Source organism: Syngnathoides biaculeatus, chromosome 9 (assembly GCF_019802595.1).
Source record: "Syngnathoides biaculeatus isolate LvHL_M chromosome 9, ASM1980259v1, whole genome shotgun sequence".
Classification (NCBI taxonomy): domain Eukaryota; kingdom Metazoa; phylum Chordata; class Actinopteri; order Syngnathiformes; family Syngnathidae; genus Syngnathoides; species Syngnathoides biaculeatus.
In genome coordinates, this window is record NC_084648.1 from 9,839,784 (window position 1) to 9,862,080 (window position 22,297).

The 22,297-nt window shown below is 43.1% G+C and overlaps 1 protein-coding gene across 3 annotated transcripts; it reads right to left on the bottom strand.

The window, feature by feature from the left end:
* Positions 1-923: 923 nt before the first annotated feature.
* akt3b (v-akt murine thymoma viral oncogene homolog 3b) lies at positions 924-20,672 on the bottom strand. Of its 3 annotated transcripts, none has more exons than XM_061830132.1 (14): positions 20,031-20,665; positions 14,533-14,732; positions 13,306-13,431; positions 12,861-12,972; positions 11,318-11,462; positions 10,045-10,176; positions 8,604-8,669; positions 8,451-8,519; positions 8,039-8,161; positions 6,941-7,069; positions 6,062-6,276; positions 5,478-5,565; positions 3,682-3,784; positions 924-3,011 (listed from the first exon to the last, which is right to left on the bottom strand). In XM_061830132.1, exons 2-14 carry the CDS (start codon positions 14,576-14,578, stop codon positions 2,926-2,928), a joined length of 1,440 nt encoding a protein of 479 aa, XP_061686116.1. In that variant the 5' UTR covers positions 14,579-14,732; positions 20,031-20,665; the 3' UTR covers positions 924-2,925. The 3 variants fall into 3 exon arrangements, with proteins under 3 accessions (XP_061686116.1, XP_061686117.1, XP_061686118.1); XM_061830133.1 differs by having other exon boundaries at positions 14,533-14,984; XM_061830134.1 differs by lacking the exons at positions 924-3,011; positions 3,682-3,784; positions 5,478-5,565 and having other exon boundaries at positions 6,058-6,276; positions 20,031-20,672.
* Between the last annotated feature and the right edge of the window lie 1,625 nt (positions 20,673-22,297).

Sequence of the window (22,297 nt, forward strand, 5' to 3'; positions counted from 1 at the left end):
TACAAGTATCGTGTTGCTCAGACAAAATAAAATTTAAGTGAAATATGTAGAATATATATATTTTGGGGGATTAAATTTTGTGGATAAAATATAAAACCCGACATATGAATATATATTTACCCATATTTAATAGTTAAATACATGAACATTTTCATGTATTGTAAATGAAAGCTACTTAGTGTCCATTTTTAATGTAAAATAATTTGAAATATTGCAGTGAAAAATGTAAAAGTAAATTTTGAAATTCAAGATGTTTTTCTATTTCTCAACTAAAAAAAATTGCTACTGTATTTTAAATATTGTTTTTTTTTAATGAAAATTGTAAAAAATCAAAAGTTGACCTATGCCTCTTGTCGGATGATAGCAGGGATAGGCTCCAGCACTCTCGCGATCCTTGTGAGGATAAGCGGCTTGGAAAATGGAAGAAAATTGACCAAGATATAAAATTTCATCAATCAATAATCAATACTATAAAATTATTTTACAAGTTTTTTTCCCTCTCCTGATAAAAAATATTGGGTCCATGTAACCATTTTCTGATCTGCTTATCCTCACAAGGGTACTGGAGCCAATACCAGCTGTAATTGGGCAGGAGGCGGGGTACACCCTGAACTGATGCCAGCCAATCGCAGGGCACAGAGACAAACAACCAATCATGCTCACAATCACACCTAGAGGCAAATGTCCAATTAATGTTGCATGTTTTTGGGATGTGGGAGGAAAGCGGAGTGCCCGCAGAAAACCCACGTAGGCACGGGGAGAACATGCAAACTCCACATGTGCGAGTTCGGGATCCAAACCTTGAAAAATCGGGTCGTGTCAATCAATTGGTAACGTATTACACTTCAGTGTTGCCAACAGGGGGGAGCAGTGAGCTCCATTGACAAAGGAATCTAATCGCTCGATGAAATAAAAGAAAAGACTTGAGTGTGAAATGTATTTGTTTTAATTTAATTGAAAATAAATACTAGCACAGCAAAGCAAGTCCACTACTGGGTTCTTGCTCTAACGTTTTGGTAAGAAAACAAAAAACAAAACCATCCAAAAACAAAACTAAAGGTGAAAACAAAAGAACAGTTAATGACTTAATCATCCAGCGACTTTTCCCGAGGTGCTTTTTTTAACCCCCCCCCCCAGCTCACCAAGTTCAAGAAAACAAAGGAACAGGATGACGAAAACCCGCCAAAACTTTTTTTTTCTTTTCAATATTTTGCCTTCTTTGTCATCACGGTGAACAAACGTCGCTGGGCAGGAACCGATTGAACGGAGAAAGGGGAGGGGGGGCTGAGATCCGTCTCCATGGCGACAGACCCATCGAGAGACAGAGAGAATTGCATAACTATGTACATGACACCGGGCAGTGTCATTATTTGACGGGAATGTTTCTGGAACGAGACGGAAAATTCTACGTCTGGAAGCGTCGTTTACACTCAAAGTGATTGGTCGTCCTCGGAATGCGTGCAAAAGAAGACCCCCCCCCCACCCCCCCATCCCTATCCCACCCGAACATCAGGATTTCTCTTCGTTTGGGGGTGACTTCCACCGGACGGCCTCAACCTGATGTTGCCCTCGCCGCTAGCGTTAGCACGTTAGCCTTTCCAAATGAAGAGCAATCGGGCACACTGGAAGCTGGATTGGAGCAAGACTTCGGCTGACTGAACGGACGCGTGACTCCTGAGTTTTGCCGCTGGGAAATGTGTCGACTTTGTTGCGGTTGTGTCATAAGCTGCTGGATGAAAGCGCTTCCCAAAACGCACTTGAGCCGAGCCGTGAAGATGCCAACCGCATTCTGGCGAGCTACAGGTAGAAGCTGCTGGATGGAACAACATTGAAACAAAATGGGACTCGTGACGGCGCCTTCTACGCACGTTAGCATCTATAGCGTTCCGGCAGATTTCGACGTGTCAGGAATGTAATGTAATGAGTCAAGTCGAGCTCTCCCTGGGCTATGCCAACATGTCCGCTTTTAACATCTTGAAAGAGTTTTCAACACGGCGGCACAACGGACGCACAATTCCTTCAAATATGGCGCAGGGAAAATGACAGTGCCTGTGTGTATGCATGCATGCATGCATGTATGTATGTGTGTGTATATATATTATCGATCCATCCATTTTCACAGCCGCTTATCCTCATAAGGGTTGCAGGAGTGCTGGTGCCTATCTCAGCTATCTACGGGCAGGAGGCGGGGCACACCCTGAACTGGTTGCCAGCCAATCGGAGGGCACGTACAAATAGCCATTCGCACTCTTTGTGCAAAAGAGTGGTCACGCAACGACGAGAGGAATGCTAAAGATGGGCCCCCCCCCTTTGAGAACGTGTATTTCCATGGCAACCGGCTTCACAACAAACAGACGATTTTGTGTGCGGTCCGGTTGAGGTGAACCGGGAGTCATGCACATTTTGTCTTGAGCAAAACAAAAGCTGAGGGCGTGCGGATGCGACGGGACGTGGGCAAGGTGGCCACATGTAAGGCAACGTTTTTGGTGCTTTGTTCCCGAAAACAAAAAGAAGTGCCTCGTCGTCTACTTCTTCCGTCGCCAGTGCAAAAAAAAAAAAAAAAAAAAAAAAAAAAAAAAAAGGGGCGATCAGCACGAGGACGAGATGGACGTGAAGAAGGTAATACTGAGATGGAGAGGAAAATAAATAAGGACAAAGTCGGCCCTCCGCAGAAGTGTGGCCAACTCGTGTTTAGCGTGGTTGCGCGGCCACTGTGCAAAAAAACTTTTTAAAGTCCACCGAGAGACTTGCCCCACTTCCTGCGCCCGCCGGAACAACAAAGAGGAGAGACTGGTACTGGTTTTTTCCTAAAAATGGCTACGTGTTTTCCTCAAAATGGCCACCGGTAGAGACGAGGCAGGCGGGTTGGGTTTAGCGCAGGGTTTACGGGTCCGGGTCAGGCCGGGGCGAGCGGGGCGCGGGCTCTCACTCTCGCCCGCTGGCAGAGTAGGAGAACTGCGGGAAGTGAGGCCGCCGCTCGTTGTCCGCGGCGTCCATTCCGTCCTCGTCATCTGCGCAGATGCGATGAAAATACGTTAGCGACCTATCATTTAACCGAGGCTTCTGAACTTTTTTGGGGTCCGAGGACCACACACACACACGAAAACACTCGACCACACGCAGGGAAACATGACCACGTGGAAATCTTGGGATCTTGCATATGGACACACAGCCACACAACACACACGGAGACACGTGACCCCATCATTTTCTTAGCCGCTTATCCTCACAATGGTCGCAGGAGTCCCAGCTGTCATCGGGGAGGAGGGTGGATACACCCTGAACTGGTTGCCAGCCAATCACAGGGCACATGGAGACAGACAACAGCCGCACTCACAATCACACCTAGGGGCAATTTAGAGCGTCCAATTAATGTTGCATGTTTTTGGGATGTGGGAGAAAACCCACACAGCCACGGAGGAGAACATGCAAACTCCACACAGGGAGGGGCGGGATTGAACACTGGACCTCAGAACTGTGAGGCCAACGCTTTACAGCTGCTCCACCGTGCTAGGAAAAACTGGCCACCCGTGGAAACACATGACCACATGCGATCAAATGGGACAAAACACAATCACACACGACCACACAAGAAAACATGAGCGCCTGAGATCAAATGTGAATAAACATGACCACACAACAACGTGAAGACACACACACACAAGGCCGCAGGGCCCTCACATTTCTCGGGTGGCGTGATGGTGATGGTCTGCGCCGTGAACTCTTCGTCGAAGTATCGCGTGTCCGTCTCTGAGCTCACCTGAGGCTGGAAGGGCGGGACCATCTGAAACACGCACGTCAAACGCCTTTCAAAAAGATCATCACGTCAAGGGTGTTGATTGGTGACAAACACAGGAGACACCGACGTAGTTCCCTGACTGATCACGGGGGGGGGGGGGGGGGTCGTGTCCATATAATCTTTGTCATACTGCATTTAGCAAACAGCAGTGTGGTGTTAACGGACCGTTTTCTGTGTTTGCTGCCATTGCAAGGGTGTAGAATAAATGTATACCATTTATTGTCATCATACTAACTGTACAATGAAATCGGAGAGCCTCCCCAATGTATGTACAAACAAAGCAAAATATAAACAGTTAAAAAAAGAGGTAAGGGGTTAAGACTTATCGCCATGCCTTGTAGCAGCCTAGCTAAGTGACAGTCCTACATGGCGGCCATGTTGGTGAGGGCAACGTTCCCCATCAACAGGGTTCCTACATATTGGATGGTAACTTCCCTTACTTTTTCCCCGATTTCTTGGTTAAAAAAATAGAAAGCAAATACAATAATTTGTGACAGTTGAGTAAATGTGGAAAATTCTGATTTTTTATATTGCCTTTATGCTAAATCATCTACCCTTACTGGAGACAAACAATTTGAAACACAAAATCGTATTTTTATTATTACACATATGTTGGGTATATTTTTACGTGTACATTTTTACATGGTAAAGTGTTTTTGTGATTTGTCAGTTTTTATGTCAGAATGAGTCTTGTCGTTTTAATAACCAATTTTGTCATTTTTGTGGTATTGATTTCATCCTTCTGATGTGAACGTAACTCTTTATGCCACAACTCTTTTCATTTTTCTCCTCAATTCCTTAGAAGCATCCAAGTCATCAAATGTGCTGTAATCACCAGGTCAATTATTAAATTACCCATTATTTTTTTAAATTCACAATTTTTTCTATTGTCACCTTCCAACTGCCTCAAACAGATCAACTTAGATATATTTTTAGAGATCCATATATATTTTTTTTTGTTCTAGAAAATAGAGGCGTTGCGACAGTCTTGAGAACATGAATACATTTTCCATACATAATTCCCATTTCCTGTACTTTTCCAGACCTGGAAAGTTATATACTATTCTATACTCGCAAAGCAACCTTGCATCAAGGGGAGTGCAGGGACAGTGAAAATTATTTTCACAAGGTTTACATTTTTGGTCAATGTCGAAAAATGTGCTATTAATACGGGAGATCTGGGAAAGAAAAGAGCCCAAAAATATTCTTGCCTATGAAAAGTTATTCCAAGTTGCCTTGTTGTGATTGTACACAGCACAATATGGCAGCTCTTGTTTAAGCCAAACTGACATCTTATGGACGTATAAAGTTCCTACATGTCCTTTGTCACGATGCCCTTTACTTGAGTGATGAAGTGCTTTTACCCGTTTTGCTGAGTGCTAAAGTAAGTTGTACTTAGAGTGTACCGAATAGCTGACGACATCGAGACTGACTATTGTCAAAAAAATGATGATAAAAAGTGTGGACAAACATGAACATGGAACTTGGTGGTCGACAAAGGTGAACCAATTGATGTCATACTTCATCTTCTATTATTCACTTTGCTGCTGTAACTGCAGAATCATCCCATTTGCGGGACTAACAGCCATGATGAGAAATAGATATGACACATCTGATCTGATCTGATGTATTATTAGATTGCGGTACAGCGTATTGTGCGAGAAGGGATCGTCCTCACCTTCTTGTCGTAGACATCCTGCCAGTCCACGGTGACAAAGAAACTGTGTCGCATGATCTCCTTGGCGTCGTCCGGACCGCCGCCCAGCCTGGGGAGTGGCGGGATGAAGAATGGAGGAGGAGGAGAAAAGGAGGGAGGGGAAAGGAGGATCACGAGAAGAGAAGGCGGAAAAGAAGGGGAGAAAGAAGAAAATGAGGACGGAAAAGAGGATAAAAAGAGTTGTAATGTGAGGAGAGGATAAGACAGAAGGCATACAAGAAGAATGAGAGGAAGAGGAGAGTAACAGGAAGGAGAAAGAAAGGAGGAGAATGGGAAGAAGAGGAAAGCAACAGGACGAGGGCACAAGGAGAAGAGGAGGAATGCAAGACAATGACAAGATGAAGATGAAAAGATGTTGAAAAAGAACAAGGGGATATCAGGAGAAGAGAAGTGGGTTAGAAAGGGAAAAAGAGAAGAAAAAATGAAGGCAAAAAGGAGAAAGAGGACAAGGATAAGAGCCATCATACAGGCTGATCTCAAAACGACTTTTGTGTTTTTTCGTATTTCAAGCGGCTGACACCACTGGCGGTCTCGCACGATCTCACCGTTTGTTGGGGTCCTTGATGAGGAGGCCCGAGAGCAGAGACTTGGCGTCGGCGGACAGCGTGCGCGGGAACTTGATCTCCTCCATGAGGATCAGCTCAAAGAGCTTCTCGTGGTCCTGATTGTAGAAAGGCAGGCGGCCGCACATCATCTCGTACGTCACCACGCCCAAGCCCCACCAGTCCACCGCGCGGCCGTAGTCGTTGTCCTCCAGCACCTGAAGCCCAACGCCGATCATCAGGGAAAGCATGCGTGCGGGAGAACTCACTACATTATCTTTTTGTAGTCATTTGGGAGGTGGGAAGAATAAAAGATTGCCAACACGGACACTGCATTCGAAGTCATTCATCATTCCCAATTCTCATATCATTATCAAGGTCTTTTTAAAGATAGTCCACTATATAGCTGAATCATCAGTCAAATAATAACAGAATTTTACACCGCCAAATATCAGAATCAGCCTTCAAAACATAAATCTCGGGTCGGGCCATTGGGTTATTAAATAAATACTAAGTTTCCAAATCAATGAATAATGATTCCAAGAAGATTCCAGGTGCGCTGTACGTCTGCTGTATCCGATTACTTTGAATCATGACCATAGTGATTAAAAAAAAAAAAAAGTCATTGACAAAATTGAGTTCCACCATTACTAAGTACTGTACAAATGGTGAGGAGCTATAATTTTCCTAGCACTGAAAATGGTATTGAAGTGTCATCATTAAAATGACTTCTGTTCTGTCAGGTCTGCGATAAAGCCGTGTTTTTAAAATTGAGACCCCACCATATGAAAAATAATCCTTATTCTAATGACAGTGGTCAGTTAAGTAAACATGATCCTGTTTTAAGTTGAGTGTTTTGCAGAGTTGCTGTTGTGGTCTGACCTCCGGCGCCAGATACTCGGGCGTCCCGCAGAAGGTCTTCATGGTGGCCGTGTCCGTGATACCTTCTTTGCACAGGCCGAAGTCGGTGATCTTGATGTGTCCGTCTTTGTCCAACATCAAGTTCTCCAGCTGCTCACAACACCACCGAGACAAGCGGCCATTTTAAATGTGACTGTTACGCCTACGACCAAGTACAGTCAACCATCAGCACAGATCCCAACTGACACATTTTTGAAACCTTCTTTACAACACAAACTATGTTAATACTTGCATATATTTTTCTAGAGGGGAAAAAAAACAACTTGTAAATTTCTTTAAAATGTACTCCCACCAAAATAACTAATTCATAATTATGCACATTTTCTTAATTATACATTTGCATCTCTTTTTTTTTTAAATGATAACTTTTTTTTGCGCTTAGAAAAGTTGTTTCTTCCAAAAATATACAACTATTTGTGAAAAAAAAAACGAGAATTTTTGCCTTTTTTTCCCCCCAGAAATACATAACCTTTTGCCAGAAGCACATCTACTTTATGGAAATAAAGTATACCACTTTTTCCACCCAGAAATATTCATGACGTTTCTTTACATATATTATTTTTTAAGAAAATAAACAAATCTAATACACACCTTTTTTTCTTTTTCAACCAAAATCTGTCCATTTACCAGACCACTTATCTTTATCCAACTTTTTTCCTCTTGAAAAGATCGAAAATATAGTCAACTTTATCTTGAAGCGAAATGTTGTTAGACAAGTTTGAAATGACAAGTGTTTTTGGATGGTAGTCTTTTTTTAGGTTTAACACTTAATACAACGAATGATGAAAAATTTTAGGGTAGGAGTTTACGATTTGCAAATACATGTAATTTACGGCGAGTTTTAGTCCTTAAAAAACAAAATAGAATTGAACGTGTCATAAATAGTTAATCGAAAAATACAATTCATGAACAGTGAACACCAACACGAAGCATCTGCGATTGCGAAATGTTTATAAAAAGGTACGCTGCTATTTGAACGATGGGGAATAGGTTGTAATTAAACATGCATTACAACAAGAACTCATTTGACCATTGTCGAGCGGAGCGGTCGCCCATCACCTTCAGATCCCGGTACACGATCTTGGCAGAATGCAGGTAGTCCAGAGCGGAGACGATCTCGGCTCCGTAGAAACGCGTGCGGTCCTCGGAAAACACTCGTTCCCGTGACAGGTGGAAAAAGAGCTGTGGAGAAACGTCAACAACGTGATGTCTACATCACAACAATGCACCGGTAAAGAAGGCATCCATTTATTGCAAATGGGAGCATTATCAGGGCTACAGTCCTGAAGTCTGATCTGGGGATTATTAACATTTTGATCCCAATATTTTTCCTTTTACTACAAATGAATTCATGCTCCAAATATTGATTACGGGCTTTCTATACAACTTTTAATCTGTATCGCCCTGAAAATGAGAGTTTCCTCGTAAATGAAAAGATGGTAAAAAATAATATCCTGTTGAATCTTCTGACCTCTCCTCCGTTGACGTATTCCATGACGAAGCAGAGGCGGTCCTTGGTCTGGAATGAGTACTTGAGAGACTGCGTGCGACACATGTGACAAAACGTACGTGATAAGATTCTTTGAACGTATCCTTTATGAATTCAGGCGATGACGACACTCACCGTCAGGAATGGATGCCGAGTGTTTTTTAATACCCGACTTTCTGTAAGCGTGTGAGCGACTTCATCCTGTCGGGATGGAGAAATCGAGCATGTCACAGGATGAAAGGATGAAATCTCAGACATGGGTGCAAAAACAGAAAAAGAGGAAAAGAAGGGAGTATAATCTCAAAATGATATGACTATGTTCATATTCAACCTATCATGTATGTAAATACCTACACAGGCATAAACACCAGGCAGAGACAACCCAGAAGTAAACAATAATAAACAATATTAAATGTTGCATAGTGTTTCGTTAGCCTGGGCTGACATTTTTCCCTCCACTGATTTAAAAGCGTGGAACCGACACGCACATTATTTGACTTTTGGACTATCACAAAAATTATGCACCGCACAGCTACTGATAGATTGCAAAGAAAAAAAGTGCACCTTTGTATCAAGTTTTGAGGCTTCAAGGACAACAGCGTATATGCAATTATTTGATTATTGAACCACAAAAACATGGCATGATTGTCAAGGAAGCAGCAGAGGGCCACAAAGAGAGGAAACGGAGACCGTGTGAGTATTTTAAGACGCTGTTAGCAATGATTGATTGGCCATTTGCTGACTGCACTCATGCATTTCGGCAACAAAGCTGCTTTTCTTTTTAACCACAGGGACATGTAAAAATTCTAAATATAGAGGAGCGTGTTTGTAAAACCGAATACACTATAAATATTAGTATGGCTCGGTGGCAGCTGCTGGATAACCCATTCGTGGGCAGCGTCCCATTTTTGGGAAATCATGATTTTCACACATTAAATCCTTCAGTATATCAAAATATTTATTTAAGTGTTTAAATCTGAAGCCGTAATTTGGTATCAGGAGCGGATAACTCAGCAGTCAAAGTTAGCAAATAGGTTTTTGGGACGAGATTATAAATTACTAAAGTTATCATATAACTTAACCATAAACAAAAAAGAAGTGTTATTTCCATGATTGTGGCCCATTAGGAGACTTATCTCAATAAGGCAAAAAATTGGCACACTGCCCAAGAATGGGTTAAAACTGAGATTTTTTTTAGGGGGGGGGTTAAAAGCATATGAATATTTGCCGGTGATTATTTTTTTTTTAATTTTTTTTTTTATAAATTGTAGCAAAACCAGTAGCCAAACCTGACAAACGGCACAATAGTTCAATCTGTTTCGGACGCATCACTAAGTGTACAACGGGCCTAAAGTAACTTATTTAGGCTGTATTTCATGTTCTACATACAGCATTTCTTTCATTCTTATGTTTTCATGTTACCCTGACCCAGTTCTATGAAAATATTATTTCCCATCACACAAGTTGCTGTCTTGTAATTTTGTTTTTTTTTCCCCCACAATATTAAAAAAAATATATATACAAATTTATACTATGTCTGTTAAGGCACAGAGAGCAATTTTCTTAGGTCGTGTACCTTGGCAATGATGACCTCCTTCTTGAGGATCTTCATGGCGTAGTAAGTTCCGCTCGCTTTCTCTCGCACCAGGATGACTTTACCAAAGGTACCTTTGCCCAGAAGCTTCAGATAGTCAAAGTCATTCATTGTCTGCAGAGGAGGTTCATGTAAAAAAAACAAAAAAAGACAAAAATGTTAGCCATCTAAAAACGGGGTGCATATACGCACACTGTGTCAGATGTTTGTCACTTGACCATTTCCACTTGGACTGTGACATACTTTGAGTTGTTTCATGTTCACATTTTTTTAATTTCTCTGTCTCCAGCCCAAAACTGCTACACTATTACCTTCAGAATTAATAAAGTATCTTCTTAGCTAATACTGTAAATCACCATAACATTCTTTCGCTACCCTTCTGTGTAATCTATCTATATATCTATATATATCTATATCTATCTCTATATATATATACAGACACACACACACACACACACACACACACACACACACAAACCAGTATATTCTCTCTCTCTCTCTCTCTCTCTCTCCATCTTTCTTTCCCCTGTCCTTTCTTTATCCTCTCATTACATCTCCACACTTACTCTATCCTGGCTCAGCTTCTGATCTTTTGTTTCTCCGACAAAAATTGTGGATGAAGAGGGAACGATTAAAAGGGTGTCAAATAAAGGTTTGATGAACTCGTTCACCGCCATTTGTTATAAGTCGAGCTCTCCGCATTACTAACCATTTTAGAGCATTTTGACTGAAGCGGGACAGTGACTTTAACGCTATTTTGGCCTTTTGTGATACCTGAAACTATAACACAATAAAACAAGACAGACACAAATTCTGATGGCAAAATAATGACACAGTTACAGATATACAGCAAAGAAATAATCCATCCTCATTGCTGACTCTCACTATGCTTTGAATTGAACGTCAGTGGGTTTTTTTCATGGTGTTGGGCGTTCACTTCATGTACTGGCTCGTGATCAGGCTGTGATTCACCACCTAATTTTTATCTTCTACTCAAAAACTTTGCTGATCCAACGCGGCCAACAACTGATAGCTGTTAGTCATTACAGTGGATTGCAAACCAGACTTTCATGGACAAGCTGGGCTATAGAGACCCGCTTCCAAGCCTACCCGTTGAAAAACTTACTTGACGAACATATGAGTCGGTGACATTAAACCCTAGGATTCCAGATGATGAATATTAATGTCTACGGGAGTGAACAAGGTCATTCGGAAACTATACAAATCACACCTAATGGAAGATGTGCAGACAAACCTTCCGTTTGTAGTGGCTGATGGAGGTGTCCATCTCCTCCTCGTTGACGTTCTCGATCTGCGAGGTGGGGCTGCACAGGATGCCCTCCTCCTCCTGCTTGGCCAGCGACTCCGCCACCATCTGGATGGCCTCCGCCCACTCGTCCCTGCCGGTTCATTTAATAGCACAGTGGCGTTAGTGCGGTTAGCGAAGTAAGTTCACATCTCTGTTGTTGTCGCACACTGGCCTTGGTGTGGGTCCAGAACCCCCCACCCCACACCCTAGTTTCCTGCTTTTCTTCTCACTTCTCATTCTACGTGCCCCGGCAGAGGAAAACAACAAGTCGGTTGCATTTGAGCTAACACCAGTGTTGAGTGCCAACTATCAAACGGCCAATAAAGAAAACTGCGATAAAAATGCGAAATTCTTGTTTGGCAGAACAATGGAGCCCAACGATGATCTGTATTTCACATTAGATGAGTTTATTATTAGTCAGTCAATTAAATGCGGCCATGCTTTTCTGGTGTTTGCAGGGTTTAGGAAGACAAGACTTTTTAAGGGCATTTCCATCAAATTTAAGACCACTCATTCACTAAATGTGAGCAAAATGATGACACACGTTCAATAACACACCACAATATTGTCCTCTTCAAAGGCCCAGGGCCCAGTAAAGTAACCAGAAAAATAAAATCTTGTTTTGAATAATGTCATTGTTTATCTAATTCAATATAACTTCTGAGCTTCGTAATGCATCTGAGACTTAACCACCTCTCATGGTGTGGAGAGGCCGTGGAGAGAAAGGATGATTGAAATTAGAAAAGAGGAAGAAGAGCAGGACGACAAGCAAAAGATGTCTTCCACGCCCACAACCACACATTGAGCCATAAGATATCCGGATGCGCATTTGATGCTGCACAAACAGTATGTTGTACTTTTATCACATTTATTAAAACATAAAAAGAACTATTGAGTTTCTCTCGCCTGTTTTATTCACCTCGCAGCTTTCAACATCGCTATTATGCACTACCCTATCATCCATTTTCTGCAGTGCCTATCCTCAGTAGGGTCACTATGTTGGTGTAAACTACAGAGAACTGAGAACTAGACAGTTGGACTCAGCATAGACTACATCAGGGGTGCTCAATGCGTCGATCGCGAGGCAGTTTTGGTTGATTGTATGACGGCATGCCCAAAAAAAATAAATAATTGACCAAGACTGCCTCGCGACAGACGCATTGAGCACCCCTGCGTTAGACTATCATCCACCTCGTCGCTTGATTCAGGTGTGGCCAATATGTGGAGCGCACGCACATAAAGGCCCGTTCAACCAAGCTGGCCTCCTATTTACTGCAGTTACAGCGATGCGCCCCCCAGCTGGCTGCTTGAAAAGTAGATCTTGGGGTAAAAAAGTCTGGCCACCCCTGGGCTACATCATATCAAAACACAGGACCGCTTTGTTGTAATGCTCAATTACAGCAGTCGGCAGCGCGAAAAATCGCACATTTCATCCTTGAGGCGTTTCAATGGCGAAGAAGAATATGGGGCGGGAGTGGTGAAGGCTCACCTCTCGTCAGGCGTGTCAACGTGAAAAGTCCTTTCGATGACGGTGGTCCACTGCAGGCAGCGGATGATGAAGGTGTTGGGTTTGGGACGCTCCGTCTTCATTAGCTGACATTCTGGAAATGACACGCACACAGAAATGCGTACACGTCACACAGGAATTACAGTGAACCCTCGCAATATTGGTCATCAATTTGAAATTTTGGTCCAGATTTAAACCCCCCAAAAAAATCATGGAAGTTGATACACATGATTTGCATCTGCGGGCCACAAAATCTTGCGGCGGGACAGATCTGGCCCCCGGGCCTTGAGTCTGACACCTGTGTTGTATATGTTTGGATGCATTTAAAGTGTGCGGAAGGGGTTAAATTTTAGTCCTATGACATCAAACCTGTGGTACACGGTACTTCTGTCGGAGCAGCGCAGTTCTCAGCATTGTTACAACTTACTTGCAACAGAGAAGTTGTTGAGCGGGTAAGCCAGATCCGAATCCTGCGGTTTGTCCTTGTAGCCGATAAAGGAGCCGTCCGTCTTGAGCAGGAAGTAGCGAGGACGCCAGTTCTTGATGTACTCGCCTGCCCACAGGAAGTCACACATATTGATATTTTGGGGCAAAAATCATTCATGATATGGCAAGTTTTATCCTTAGCACGGGGTCTTTGTTCATTATAAATTCAGAAAGTGGCTTCGTCCAGGTCTAAAAGCTCTGACATGAAATTTGTTATCATCTGAAACCTAAAATGTAACCTGCATTCCAGTCAGGGTGCCCTTTTCATATTTGTTAGGAATGATTGCAATCAAGCACCCCTCGCAGGCAACATTTTATCTGTCTTCCACCACTTGTGTAACAGCCTTGTTATTCCCACGCCAAACTCATCCAAGCATGCCCTTTTAGAACTAACAACATTGAGGAGACTTCCCCAAAAGCATTCCCACAAAGACTGATACATGAAGTTACCCGAAATCTTTGCAATTAAGATTCAGGGGGGACTCAAGGACCGACCACTGATTCGATTTGGGGCTAAGGATGAAATTTTGCAACGACCCATCATAATCCAAATAAAACATAATGACCATGTGCAGCCCAAAAAAACATATGAATATGAAAGTTAACTATTTCAAGATAAAAATTGGTAGTGTTACTTTAACAACTTCTTTATTTTTTTATAGGAAAAAAAATAATGTTATGAGAATATTTAGTTTTTTAGGGGAAAAAAACAGTCTTTATAAGAACAAACGCATTTTAACAAGTGGATTTCAAAAAGACGTTATGTCTTTTCTTTCAAAACACACACACATTTATCTTCTAAAAAAAATAGAACTATATTGTCATAAAAAAGACCTAGAAAAAAATGATAAATTAATTCCTTTAACAATGTGGCTTTTGAAAATAAACAAACTGGTGTTGTGTTTCCACTATTTGCAGGGGACAGAAAGTGAAACCTGCTCCAAACAAAGAAAATTCAGATATAATGAGCCCCCCCCCAAAAAAAAAAAATGTTTATAATTGCCAGTTGATGCCACAAGATAATGGCAAAGCACTACTTTTCTATTATGGCTAGTGGAAGAATCCAGGAAAGGCCGCGCCTCACTTCGACATAGTTCTTTTTTTGAAAGATAGCACATCATTGAAAATTGGACATTTGTATAAAATGATTGACGGGGAGTGCCGTCACCTCTTTTTTGGACCCATCCTTCCTTGACCACGTTCTGGTCGCTCATGGTGGCGTTTCCTCCTCCTTCTAATCGTCAGCGATTCTCCCAGGATGAAGGCCTCTTCTTCGCTCTTCTTCCTCCTTGCTTCCTTCCTTTCTCTTCTGGTGCCCTCTTCTTTTTCTTCTTCTTCTGTGGTCAGATGCAGCTCTGTCGTGTCTGTCTGGTAGGAAACAAAACAAAGCAGGAGTCAGTGGTTTGTTTCCTTCCTGTCTCTTCCCTCCTTTCCTTCCCAAGACCGCCTTTGTCTCTCCTTTCCTCGTGTCTTTCACATTCTCCTCCTCTCTTTCTTTTTCCCAACCAGTCCTCCTCTGCCTCTGATGCATCCTTCCTGATTTGGGCTTTTGCTGTTAGGCCGGCCCTCCATCACCTTCCTCCTGCATGCCTCACTTCCTCTTTCACTCCCACCTGTCACCTTTCACACATTAGAAATCTTTGCCGCTAATTCAAAAGAAAATAAACTAGTATGTATTCATTCAACGTGATCAAAAACATGCTAATATTAAGCAACGATGTGTAACTAATTTTCTACAAGATGCGCATAACATTGTTACAAAATGTGTGTCTAATTCGTGCCAGTACGCTGATAACATGGATCTTAAATTCAGCTAACATTTTGCCAACATGCTTCCAAAATGTGTCAAAGATTCTGCTCCCGCTCAGCCCATGCTAAAATGTAGCTAAAATTATTCCAACAATGGTTTGGTTATAAAATGTTTTTCAGCAATTATGGTGCAGATTTCTGTTGCTCATTTCGATTCCAGTTCTAAACGGATTAGATAAAAAAAAAAAAAAGTTAGCATGGTTGAACTGAGGAGTATACTAATTATGGACATCCATTTTCTTAGCAGCCCCCAGCATAGACTAAAACGATACAAATTTAGATTTTACATTTGTGTCTGTTATCAGCTCAAAGGTTGGTTTGAAGACTAAAATAAACACCGAAAACCATCAGGGCAAGATAGCAAACCACCGTCTAACATTAGCATCAATGTATTTTTTGTTTCACACTAAACCAATTGACCTCGCTCAAGTTGAGGAACATTTTATTTTAACGATGTTAAAAAAACATTTTTGTTCACCACCACCATGGGCCACAAACACATCTTCATGAGCGTTCTTCTACGTTAGTTTTCACAAATTTCTTCTTCGGGGTCGGCAGACTGCACGCATCGGAACCTAAATGTTTCAATTTAAATGATTCCAGGTCAATCGGGATGTTAGTCTCGGTTCAAATCGGTTCTCAATTCTTGATGCGCAATCCAATTGATTTGCTACTCTGGCCTGGTTGATGACGCACCGCAAATTATGATACGGAAATGACACGTCCTTCAAAACATAGCAAAATGTTGTATAATCACACATACAATAAGGGGCATAACGTATTGCCTATAGAGCTCGTGCATGTGACATCACCACTTTCACGGCGCCATATTGCCGGTCAAAAAGAGCTGCTTGACAGTGTGGGGGATATTGAACCAGAACAGAATATTCACACTGCCCGAGGCTTGTTGTGCTGTTGGTTGTTACAACAGACGAGACAGATATTCAAAGAGGTCATTCTATAGAATACCAGCTGAAAAGACCAGAAAAGATCGATGGATTTCGGCAACTAAACCTGAGGGATGGTGCCCGACCAAAATACACACACACACACCTGTGTAGGGATCGCTTCATTTCAGGTAGGAATTATTCTTCTCAATATCAAATTACCAAGTAGTATTTAAAATGCCACATTGGCTCATTTGAGAATAATGCGCATTTAAAAAAAAAAAAAAAAGTCTGTCGCAGAGGTTTACGGAGGTTAAGTGTGGCCGCAATCGCTTCCGTGTACGTTCCGTGGAGACGACTGCGTCCTCTTCTTTTTTTTTCCCCAATCAAAGTTAATGAATGCGAGTTTGTGTAACACCATGAGTCATTTATTTACATATTGGTATTTGTATTGAATATGACCTGAAAAGATCGATGCATTCCGGCAAAGGTTAACGTGTTCACGAGCCGTCAACCCATCACTATGTGGGATTTATTCCTGATTGAGAACAGATCCAGGAAGAAAGTATTCGTATTCGTCCAGACTTTTATATGCTTTCAAACTTATGTTGAGTAAATCTCGATGACTGACCAGATCCATGTGTATATCCAGTTGTCCAAGAAAAGCGGAACTCAATCATGAGTCCAACTTCTTTTCGGCGAAAACATCAACTTTGGGATTAAATACGGGTCCTCTGTGCTGAGTTTACCTAATTTTTTCATGTACCTTTGTTTATTTTCACCTTCTAAATGTCTAACGGTATCAGACAAGACTCCGGGCGTCGTGCTATAGGACATAATTTCGTGTCGTCTCCAACCGACTTAGCATTGAACAATGCTTTGCTAGACCAGCAATATGGCCAGTCATGTGACTTTGGTGACTTAGGTGCACAAGCTCTATATTATATTGAAGCTCTTTTTTGTCGTTGTAATGCAGCATGCAAGCCCAAGGGGCTCCAAAAGTTGCATACTATAGTTTTAATTGGCGCAAACAGAATATTACAAGTGAAAAGCGCGGCGTGAGCAGCAGAATAGGTCATGTACTTGCGTCAATTTTTCTGAACCGGACCTAGGATTGTGGTATCCCAGCTATCTTCCGCCAAGATGCAGGGTACAAACTGAACTGGTCACCAGCCAATCACAGGGCACACAGAAACAAGTATTTGCACACAGAATTTAGATTTTTCACTTAAGTAAGCTACCAGGCGTGTTTTTGGGATGAAGGAGGGCAACAAAGCACCCGGAGAAAACCCACGCAGGCACGCAGAGGACATGCAATCTCCACACGGGCGAGGCCAGATTTCAACCTGAGTTCTCAGGACTGTGGAGTAGATGTGGTAAGCGGTCTTGCATCGATTCCACCAAGATGGCAGCCATTTGTCACATTGCTACTAAAATACTGACAAAACTGTGCCAACACGCCCTTAAGATGGCAGTACAGCTAAAATGCCTGACTGTAAAATTACTGACTGCTCTTTTGGGACATGTTGTCACTTTGTTGCTTACGACATTCCTCTCAAAAATACATCTGCAAAAAAAAAAAAAAATCTCTGTGAATGCGGGAACAGTGCATGTTGCCACATCAAAACACCATTCACGACTTTCCTCTATTAGCCATTTTCTGATGTCTTTTTTGTTTTTTTAGCACAAACTTGAGATACAAGCGCTTGATCGCGGCGGTGAACTCAAATGAACTCACATCACAATAGCAGCTCTGAAAAAAGAGAACAATTCTTCAAAAAACACGCCTAAAACTGTTCCTCACTCCCAGTTGGGAGTTTACTTTGAAATTGAACAAAACTTAGAACACGTTTGTGTATATCAAATAAACACATAGCTGAGCCTGTCGCACTATATCTGAATGCTAATGTTAAAGCGTACAGCTCATGAGAAATGCATATAACCCGTTAAGCAACTGGCATTTGAGCCCAAATGGTGCAGAAACATATTTAGACGTTAAATATGATAGTCCTCAGACTCCTCACACTTTGGAGGAGCTGAGAAAGGTGAGGGAATGCAATGTCTATGTTTTACAGACACGTACAGTACTGTATAGCTGTCTGTCCGTCTTATATGGTCCCGAGAAGGATAAGGCGGGCAGCATCAGAAAGCTGATTCTGATCACAATGCAAGTTGAATCGAATAATATTGAATCATCTTTTTAAAATTCTATTGTATGATGTCAGGGGGCACGGTGGCTCAGCTGGCAAAGCGTTGGCCTCACAGTTCTGAGGACCCGGTTTCGATCCCGGCCTCGCCTGTGTGGCGTTTGCATATTCTCCCCGTGCACTACGGTTTCCTCCCACATCCCAAAAACATGCAACATTAATTGGAAACGTTAAATTGCGCCTGGGTGTGATTGTGAGTACGAATGTTTATCTCTATGTGCATTGTGATTGGCTGGCAACCAGTTCAGGGTGTACGCCGACTCCTGCTCGTTGACTGTTGGGATAGACTCTAGCATGACCCTTGTGCGGATAAGCAGCAAAGAAAATGGATGGATGGACTTTTGGATCTGGGAAAAAAAAAAAATCGTAAATTGGGTCATTATTCATCTTTTAAGGTGGCACTGTATGCAATACTGCCTCCCAGTGGCCAATGCGAGCATACCAGAAGGAGGGACACACTAAATTGGATACAATATGATGATGCACTCAATGTTTAATACTTTGCAATCTTTTTTAATTATATGAAACGTGTTCTGCTGTGTTGTTATGAAGTACAATATTTTTTTAGGTCTGTTTTTGCGAAAATATAAAAATTTTCTTTTCTTTTGGGTGTGGGGGGTATGCTTTCTTGAATTAATTGTATTTTGTCTAATTTCAGTGGGGGAAGATAATTTGCTACGTGTTGGATTTCAAGGCCCCACTGTAGTATCATTGCTTTTGCATGAGTGAAAAAAGATCAAATGTGCCATAATTTTAGTGAATAATGGAGGACAGGTGAATTCGGAATTGCCTAATTAACAGTGAATATGTAGTGGTAAAAAAAAATAAAAATAAAAAAAATAGTGGGACGGGTCGCCCCCAAATGTGATTGTGCTTCGGGCCCCATAAATGCTCCGGCCGCACTTTCACAGTTCTCCAGGGGCGGATGACAACAAACCCAACAACAATGGCCGAGGAGAGCCGGTGTTGTGGTACCTGAAAAGGTCACCACCCAAGCAGGACGGTTCTCGCCCGCCCGGCCGCGGTCGTGTGCGCCCAACAAACACAAAAACAGACAAACATACAAACAAACGGAACCGGAGCTTTTGTTTCAAGGGCGTGTGTGGTGTCATTTATTTGTTACATAACAACATCCGCTAGGCGTGCTTCCATTTTATTTCAAGGCGAGCAAATGTCTGCCGGACGGACAGCGCTGGGAAAACCGCCCGGTGGCCTTTTACCGCTTCACCCTGGCCTGGCGTCTGCTTTGAGGTGCGAGAGACGGTCTGGCGTTTCGCCGGGCGTGAGGCGCCTTCCGTTCGGCGACTCGACCAGAGGATGCTAGTGGGAGGGAGGGGAAGGGGGGGGAGGCGGGCGTGCGAGAGGCTAAGCTAAAGTGGCGGGGGATGCTGCTTTGAATCTTATTTGGAATGGTGTTTTTAACAATGGGGAGAAGGGGTTAGGCCGTGACTCGACCCCATCTCCCCCGGGTGGGCGGCATCCCTCCCCGAGGAGCCGACGACCGAACCCCGCTAACCACAGCTAGCCTAGCTTGCTAACCTCGGTTCCCAGCCACCACAACGAGTACCCCCCCCACACACACACACATACACATACACCACCATCATTATTATCCCCCCCCCCCTTAAAAAAATAATAAAAAACAATCTACCCCGACGTCTGCGCCCCACGCGGCCCCGGGACGACGAAGAGTCGCCGCCTTCCTTCCAACGCGTCCAAGGAGGATGGGGGGGCCCTTGTCAAGCCAGACACAAGCGTCTCACCTGGTGGTCGAAGAACGACCGGGATGCCCCCTCCCAGTCCTCCTCCTCCGCCGCCTCGACGGCTTCTGGAGCATCCGACGGTCCCTCAGCGGCGAGAAGAGCGGGAGGCGGACGAATCCATGGCCGCCGGTTACGAGTCCCCCAAACGGACGAACGGACGGAGAGACAAACACCGCTTCGCGTCCCTCCCGCGGCTCTGCCAGGAAAAGTCGCTCGAGCTCGGCTCAGCTCGGTTGTGCACGTCACGAGCAGCCAGCCAGATCTGACCGACCAGGAAGGCTGCTGCTGATGCTGCTTTCAAGGGCAGTGGGAGGCGTGCGCACTCTCCGCGCACCACGCAACTTGCTCCGCGTCTGTTTCAACATTTTCAAAAAATAAATGACTGCCATTCACCGCTGTGGAATTCAAATATCAACGTTCACACGGATGACTGAGTTACATGGCGTCAATATGGCAGCACGTGATGTGACGTGCTCGAGGGAGAGATATTGATTTACTGTTGCGCCGAATGGATTGATCCTCGTGAAAGGGGGGCTTTACGGAGTGTGCTTGAAGGCAGCATCACTCCCCTCACGCCATTCAGGGCTTTTGTTGGTCCCTGGCTTTTGTTGTCTCCCTTAAGTGTGTGTTCACTTCATGTGCAACTGATTGTTCCTCACTTAGCTGCAGAACTGGGAACTTTTATCATCGCAATCTACAGTCAGTAAAAAAAAAAAAAAAATAGAAATTGCCACAATGTGATGATTCCACCCTACTCGTACTCATACTACTTTTGGGTTTACCCAAATCTAGCACCCAATGCCCCCCCCCTTCGCCCCCCTACCACGACACCCAGCCCCCAGCTTGTGACTGGGGACTCTTTGTTTGTCAAACCTGCTCCCAGTGTGATTGGTTGTTATTAAACAATGATTAACGCAAAGGTGACAATTAAATGGCTTGACTGGATGAACAGCAAATCATCACAAAATTTGCGTTGATGGATGCAAGAAAGAAAAAGCAACACAATATGAAGGATTCCATCGTCAATTCAAAAAAATGTACATTTAATCTTTACCACAGCAGAGCAATGAACTCAAGCCGTTCGAAAGGGATAGGAAGAAGTTGTTACGACTTTTTGAGTCCCATAATGAACATATATATATATATATATATATATATAAAAGACACAAACACAAGGCCGGGGGCCAGATCCAGATCGTTGCATGATTTTACGTGGCCCGCAAAGGCAAATCACATGTTAACTTCCGTAATTCTTTGTAAAAAGTGTACCAAAATTTTATAAGTCATATCATGAATGATGACGTTGCGTTATTGTAAGGATTTTTGTGTTACCAAACATCAGCAAGAGTTGAAAATCCCATTATCCTTGATATCTGATTCCAAAACTACTTCATAAATCCATCCATCCATTTTCTTCACTGCTTATCCTCACGAGGGTCGCGGGAGTACTGGAGCCTATCCCAGCTGTCAGCGGGCAGGAGGCAGGGTACACCCTGAACTGGTTGCCAGCCAATCGCAGGGCACATTGAGATAGAAAACAGCCACACCCACAATCACACCTATGGGGCAATTTAGAGTGTCCAATTAATGTTGCATGTTTTTGGGATGTGGGAGGAAACCGGCGTGCCTGGACAAAAACCCACGCAGGAACGAGAAGAACATGTAAACTCCGCACAGGCGGGTCTGGGATTGAACCCGGGACCTCAGAACTGAGAGGCTAAAGCTTCCCAGCGGATCCCCCAGGGTCAAGTCTCACACATACTTCATTTGTACAAGTATTCCACAAACTCATATATTTGGACGTAATGCAGTGGAGTATAGCATTTTTTTTTTTTTAACATTAAAATTCCTCAATCCGGTACCGATAGTGATACATGGTGCAACGGAACAACCCGGTAACTCTTTTGTTATCCGACAACACTGTGTAAAACACTATCTTGTCAAATCCAAAGGGTAAGCAGGCACAGTCGAGCAATGGCTAAAATGCTTTGTCCACTTTGGTTTAGGAGAGCACTAAACTGTGGAAAGAGTAGTGGGAAAAGTAAAGGAACAACAAGACTTCCAATTTATTTTTTTTATAGACAATAGACTTCCAAGATCACCATGACACAGTAAAGGTCATCACAATGCAGAGAAATTTGAAAATTGAACAAAAAAAACAAACTGGGGATCCCCTCGGAAGAGGTGGATGAAGTGGTTGGGGAAAGGGAAGTCTGGGCGTCCCTGCTAAAGCCACTGTGACCCAACCTTGGATAAGTGGAAGAAAA

Coding starts and splice junctions, on each gene's coding strand:
- akt3b (XM_061830132.1), bottom strand. CDS start 14,578: ATGAGCGACCAGAACGTGGTCAAGGAAGGATGGGTCCAAAAAAGAG. Junction 13,432..14,532: donor AGGATGGGTCCAAAAAAGAG/GTGACGGCACTC, acceptor TCCTGTGGGCAG/GCGAGTACATCAAGAACTGG. Junction 8,520..8,603: donor CTCGGCATCCATTCCTGACG/GTGAGTGTCGTC, acceptor TGTCGCACGCAG/TCTCTCAAGTACTCATTCCA.